Raw genomic sequence first — 6948 nt, 5'->3', positions numbered from 1 at the left:
AAGATACTGTTAGCCCAAATCTTTTCTCACCTTTCTCTCTTTTTTCTTCTTTTGTTTCTCCTTTCGCGTAGCTTTTTCGCCCCCGAAGATCTTATCCCCTTTGCGTAGCTTTTCTCACCAGGATTGGATCAGGATCCTTTTCAAGGGATCTTTCCTCCTATTTATAGAGGTTCTTTGGAGTGATTGGCAACTGTCAGTCTGCCACTTCATCATTTATCTTTCATTTCACGATTTCCACTTTCTCTTTTTCGGAGTCTCTGTGAGTGCCACCTCACCCATATCTTTGGATTCCACGATTTCAACTTCCCTCTTTTATGGGAAGTTACGTAAACTTTTTTTAAAGTGAGTGATTCTTGCGAAAGTTTAAACTTTAGTGGATTTAGGCATTTTCTCCTTTTCACTAAAGTGTTTTTATTTTTTTTGTGTATATCTCTTTATTTTAGGAATAACATAACGTAACGTGTTAGCACTCTTTTCTCTTTTATCTTCTTTTTTAATAAAGGATTTTACTGTTATGCCCTTTTTGTAAAATCTCATCAATCATCAAAGAAAGTCTGTCTTACAATGCTTCCACTACATTTATTTATAAGAAAAGAAAACCCTAAAGCTAACTTAATACCCAAGCAACTAATCATAGCATTACGTCTAAAATAACATAAATAGAACTTAAAATCGTGACTAATACTTACCTAAAATAGTAATCCCGTAATAAGCATATACCATATCCGTAAAATGCCCATAACTCGCTCAAATCACAACCAAATCGGGTGATCTTGGGCTCGTTAGATAGGTAATTGAAAACCCTTTCTAAAGATACCAAAATGATGCCAAATGGATGCGATTTGATGTCGATAATGGAGGCTACAAATAAAATAACGAAAATAATAATTAAAAATAGAAGGTCTTCCAAGCCGTATGTTCTTGGCAGTTTCCAACTGCATCACATAGCAAGCGCTAGGAGGGGTAACTACATTAGTGCTTTATAGATTAATGGGGCCATATTAGTAGAAAACGAAGAGATTCGGCGGGAGATATTGAGGTTATATCGGGCTCTATATTCCTCGGAGGGAGGGGTGCGACGTAAGCCGGTAGGGGTGCCTTTTAGTGTGCAAGAAGATTGGCAAAGCGAATCCCTATAAAAACATTTTGACGTGGGAGAAATCAGATTGGGGGTGTTTGTGCTTGGTAGAGATCGAGCCCCTGGTCCCGATGGTTTTTGTCTAACCTTCTTTCAAGATTGTTGAGATTATGTTAAAGAACACATTTGCAAATTCTTCAGGGAACTTTTTGGATTAGAGGAAATAGAAATGGTAGGGACGACGTTCCTCACTATACCCCACAAATATACACGCTACAACCTTTGGAGAAAACTTGGAGCAATGGAATGCCAGTGTGTGATCATAGCAGCTACATCCCTAGCAATGAAATAATGAATAATCTGGATGTTGTCGAGTGAGATCCTAAGTTGAGGTTGGTTGCTTAGAAGTCATGGACCGGAGCATATTGATTGCATGGGTGTTATTATGAAATGTATATTGAGATTCACAGACACAATAGAGGAGATTCTGGACGTGATGGAGGACATTCTATACAGTTTTGACGCATTTGACGTTCACAAAATTCCGATGCAGACTTATTCGCATGTTCGGGGGTAGACAGAGTCAATTTTATTGCTCTATCGCTTCCCCCTTGAGGATTTTTTGACTTTTTGATTGCTATATTTTGTTCTTTCTTCTTTTGTCTTAATTTATTAGATAGTACTTTTCTTTTTATTCTTTCTTGCTTTGCATCGGTCATTTGGCTCTTGTTCTCTTTATTCTTGTCCCCTATATCTTTCTGTATGGTTGTTAACAATTAATAAAGTCACCTTTTATTAAAAAATAATCAGTTGGCTCTTGTCCCTTTGCTTTAATAAAATTTGTCATTAAAAGCAAAAACATGTTTTGAGAACGTGTGATAGGGAAACTTCTGAAGTATGTCATGAGAAAGGAAGAAGTCTAGGAAGGCTTGGGAGCTGTAATCACCTCCACCATCACTTCTTAAGGGGTTGATCTGAGTGGCATGCTTTTTAAATGTATGAAAAATGAGAAAAGATATATTGAAGATTGGATTTGTGTTGCTATTAAAAAAACATTGGATTGTGTCTCATTAGGAAAATCATAGTTAATTTGGTAAAATATAATGTTTATCCATTAAAAAAATGGTAAAATATCCACAATGATAACATAAAATCTAGAGCCAGATAAAGAAGAAATTGGGGCAGTGCTACCCACAATATAATGAACAATTTCAAAAGGAAAAGTTTCAATAAGATTATGAGAAATAAATTGCATTTCAAAATCCTTTAGGAAGCTTTATCACTCTCAATTTACTAAAGGATTTGGAAACTAAGAGGATCATGTATTTAGATCAAACATAGCCAAAACTTCGATGTCAAATATTAAGAGGATCATGTAGCTAGATCAATAAGAAAGTAGTGGTCAACATGACAGATACTTCCTTCAGCGTAGATCCTTCACTAGGTTAAAAGATAATGTGGAAATAAAATAACAAGAACACTCTGAAGTGAATTTTTGGCATGGACAAAATCTTACGGTGAAGACTTTGAATAATATAAATTTTCAAAGTCACAATTCATGTGACGAATGGCGTAAAGAAGAGAATCATGAATGGATGAGAGGTTGAGGTAGTAGAAGAGAAAGAGAAGAGAGCATAGGGTTTTGGGGAAAAATGCACTCTTTCAAATTGGGTATTACTCCTTTTCTTTCAAATTCTCGGAAATGAAAATCCTAGTGTGAATAATTTGTGCCATTGAATATGACAGAAATAGTATTATTTTTCGTTCGATGTTGCCATAATGAGTATGGGAAAGGGGGAGAACAAGGGACTTAACTCTAGATACTTTATCTAACCCTAGACAACAATTTTTTTTTAATAAAACATTACCACGGATCAAATCATACCATATTGAAAAATTCCAACAAGCTATCGAATCCAATCCCAAAGAATTTTCTCAAATAGTCCTAAATTGACGACAAAATCAGATCTAGTTCATAAAGATACCTTACATCTAGAGTCACATATGAATGTCCTTAATGCCCTTTCAAAAATCTAGCAATCAAACTCATGTAGAAAGGTTTAGGTATATGAATGTCCTTAATGCCCTTAAAAAAACTCACATAATCGATGTAAGGTTTAGGTATATAAAGGTCCGAATTTTATTACTTTGCACAGGGAAAGAAAGTTCCAAAATAGTCTCACTTAAGGAGGCAATCTTCACTCTTTATTGTCAAATCCAATGATACCTAGAATGCGGTTTCATTCTGGTATGTAGTTTGGAAACAGGTACGGGGTATGATGCTTAGCCATTATGTGGTACAATGGCAGTATGCCATGCATATTTGTTTAAAAATAAAGTTCTAGTTTCAAACTAAAATATAGAAAATTTGAAGATCTCAAGCTTTCACTAAATTAAGTACCAACATATATATATATATATATATATATATATATATATATATATATATATATATATATATATATATATATATATATATTGCATACTCAATTTTAAAAGAACGCAAACTGAAAAGAACTACTCTGCTCTGAAATAAAAACATAAAAACATGATAAATGATCAAACTAATAAGCCAGTGTGCCACCGTCTTTCCCTTTTCCAGGGAAGTGCTTCTATTGCAAAGATGGATATGTAAGTTTATTGTAGTCCGGGGTGACGGGGTCCCCATTTTTAGTGATCTGGATATTGAACCTAATTCTTTTGGGGTTGTATGACCCATATCACAGGACGATCGTTGGTAGTGACCATGGAAACATTGATCAACTCTTCAATTTCGTCCTTTTTTATAGTATCTTCAATAATCTTGAACCTTGCTTTGATGCCATGTCGAAGCCACAATCCATGTTAAAATCCTACGATTCCGTTAAAGGGTATTTTGGTCTTTGTACAAGTAACCCTATATACACGTGTATATATACAATATTATTTGGAAGCTCCTTAGTGAGACTTATCTTCTCCCTCACTCTTCGTCTTCTCCTTCACCTTCTCCTCAATAACATGGTATCGAAGCTGATCCATTGAAGCAAAACACACAAGAAAAGGAGAAAAGCAACACCTTACCATGGCCATCGACCTCCACCATCTTCTCCTCGTCACATCCAGCCACCCATCTCCAAAACCCATCAAGCTCCCTAGCCCTACTCACACATCCAGCCACCCATCTCCTTTGCGCATCTTGTAAACCTTGCCCCCACATTGCACATCTAGTAACCCTCTCTCCACCCCCTGGTTTGCACTTCTCGTAACCCTTGGCCCGCCCCTTGCTTCTCGCATACCGCAACACCCCTTCCCCACCTATTCCGTAACCTCGACCCACCTCCCATCTTGCAACTCTCGCATCTCATACTCGTAACCCATCTCTCCGGCATCGCGACCCACTCCCCACTCGCATCCCATCTCGCGACCCTCTTCCCCCTCCACTCATTCCGTAACTCCACCTCCATTTGATACCCCTCTAATCCCTCCCCCTCCCTTTTGTTTTGAAATATTGATATATTGAATTAATGGGGAACCGAGACGGTCCTCAAGCATTACATAAGGGGAAAAAGAAAGACAAGATATAATTCACGGAGGGAGGAAGTCGAACCACTCCATGACCAACCTATTAACTCCTGACTTGGCTAAAGAATCGGCTTCACCATTGCCCGTTCTTCTAACATGACTAAAGATGATAGAGGACCCAACCACCCAATCTCATATCTCATAAAAAAAACTAAAAAACCTCAAGGAGGGGACACCACCCCCGATAGCCACCTAACAACATCAGAAGAATCTCCTTCCACTATCACCTTGTCCAATTGGTCTTTACTTAAGTTCAAAATTCCATTATACGCCGCTCTAACTTCCTCCTCACTTGAATCCCCTCTTCCACTTGGGCCCGAAAACGCCCACACAACCTCCCCAAGATCATCTCTATATAAACCTCCAATACCCGATGGACCCGGGTTGCCAAAGCAAGCTTCATCAAAATTTAGTTTGAAATAACCATGAGGAGGCGGGACCCATTGCTGAATAACCCGATGTCTTCTTACCACCTCATTGCAAACAATTCGCCAACCCTCCCAAAGGTTAAAAACCGATACAAATCTAAACAAAGGAAGACTCCTTGCCCACAGAATAGCTAATGCAATTATTTTGATGAACACCCAATATGGAGACTTGGCTTTCCCCTAAAAAACTCTTGCATTTCTTTCTTTCCATAAGGACCACCACATCGCCAAAAGACAAATCCTCCATAAGACTTTCCCCTTCTTCTTCCAATGCACATAATCCCAACATTCAAGAAGTTGTGATATTGATGATGGGAACACCCATTGAATTCCGAATCTCACTAGTATCATACCCCCAATTTCTCTCACTACTTTACAATGGATAAACATATGATCTATGGATTCCCCATCCTCCAAGCAAAGAGGACAATGATCCACCAAGCACATACCCCTTCTAAAAAATTCGATGGTTTGGATTCTCCCACTACTAACTGCCCACCCAAAGAAGCATACTCTAGGGGGGCAATGAGATTTCCACACCTTGGCTGAGAATCCTCATTCATGGGTAAGCATCTAAAGTAGAAAGACTTAGACGTAAAAGAATCGGAAGAGTTCCATATCCATATTCTTCTATCAGATCCACTTCTCTTGATATAGCACCCTTCAATAAGCTTCAATAATTGCGAGATAGAATTAAGCTCTCTATCAAAAACATTCCTCCTGAAGCTTGGTCTCCAAATCACCCTGTCATCAACTCGGTCAAAACATTCACACACAAGATCTTCCTTGCTTGAGGCCACCAACAACAAATCTGGAAATAAGTCTCCCAGCGGTTCCTTTGCACACCACACATCTAACCAGAATCTGATACAATCCCCTGAGGATACTTTAACTCGGATTCCCTGTCTAAACTCTTGCCTCATGCTTAATATGTCTCGCCAAACTGTTAAACCCTTCTTAGCAAAGATATCATCTGATTCCCATTCTCCTGATAAGAAACCATACTTGCTACCTATCACCTTCACCCATAGAGAAGATTGCTCCTCCCCAAACCGCGAAAGCCATTTACTTAGAACAGCATGGTTAAAACCTTTAATCCTTCTAATGCCCAATCCACCATTCTTAATTGGAATACAAACCTTCTCCCATTTCACCAAAGGAATACCTTTTTTTATCATCCTATCCACCGCATAAGACCCTTCGTTGAATCTGCTCAATTCTCATAGACACACTTACTAGATACTTAAATAAAGAAAAATAATACACCGGAATATTAGCCAAGACCGACTTCACCAGAGCCAGTCTCCCCCCTTTTGAGACTAGATTTCTCTTTCAAGTTTCCAATCTTCTCTCTATCCTTTCGACAATTGGATCCCCAAGAGGTTTGTTCGGTCTTCTCACACCCAATGGTAAACCTAGGTAGGTTGAAGGGAGAGAATCTAATTTGCAACCCAGAATTTTTGCAAAACTGCAAGCTTCCCTTGGAGATATGTTTATCGCATACAATCTTGATTTCTGGAAGTTAGACCGTTGACCTGTGGTCAACTCATAACATGTAAGAGTCGCCTTGAGATTCAAAATTTTAACAGAGTCAGGAGCACAAAATAAAAATGTATCATCTGCAAATTGCAAAATCGACACTTCCACTTTTTCTCTCCCAATGATAAAGCCTTCATACAGACCCTTTCTGCTGCCTTTTTGAATCAATTTGCTAAGAGTTTCCACTATTATGACAAAAAGGAAAGGTGATAGGGGATCCCCTTGCCTTAAGCCTCTAGAGGACTTGAAGAAGCCTTTAGGAGAACCATTTATGAGAATAGAAAACCAAGCAGAGGAGACACACTTCCTTATCCATCCTCTCCGAATACTCCCAAAACCCAT

The 6948-nt window shown here is 38.5% G+C and overlaps 1 protein-coding gene across 1 annotated transcript; it reads right to left on the bottom strand.

Moving 5' to 3' along the window:
- Positions 1-4800: 4800 nt before the first annotated feature.
- On the bottom strand, positions 4801-6948 carry LOC143850501 (uncharacterized). Its single transcript, XM_077359743.1, has 3 exons — positions 6572-6948; positions 5608-6276; positions 4801-5164 (listed from the first exon to the last, which is right to left on the bottom strand). The coding sequence occupies exons 1-3, from the start codon at positions 6946-6948 to the stop codon at positions 4801-4803; spliced, it is 1410 nt and encodes a 469-aa protein (XP_077215858.1).

This window comes from Tasmannia lanceolata, unplaced genomic scaffold, assembly GCF_043159265.1.
Source record: "Tasmannia lanceolata isolate RefF3 unplaced genomic scaffold, GAP_Taslan_0.1 ptg000018l, whole genome shotgun sequence".
NCBI classification, from domain to species: Eukaryota; Viridiplantae; Streptophyta; class Magnoliopsida; order Canellales; family Winteraceae; genus Tasmannia; species Tasmannia lanceolata.
The sequence above is the reverse complement of the archived record's forward strand: the minus strand, read 5'-3'. Positions and strand labels throughout refer to the sequence as shown.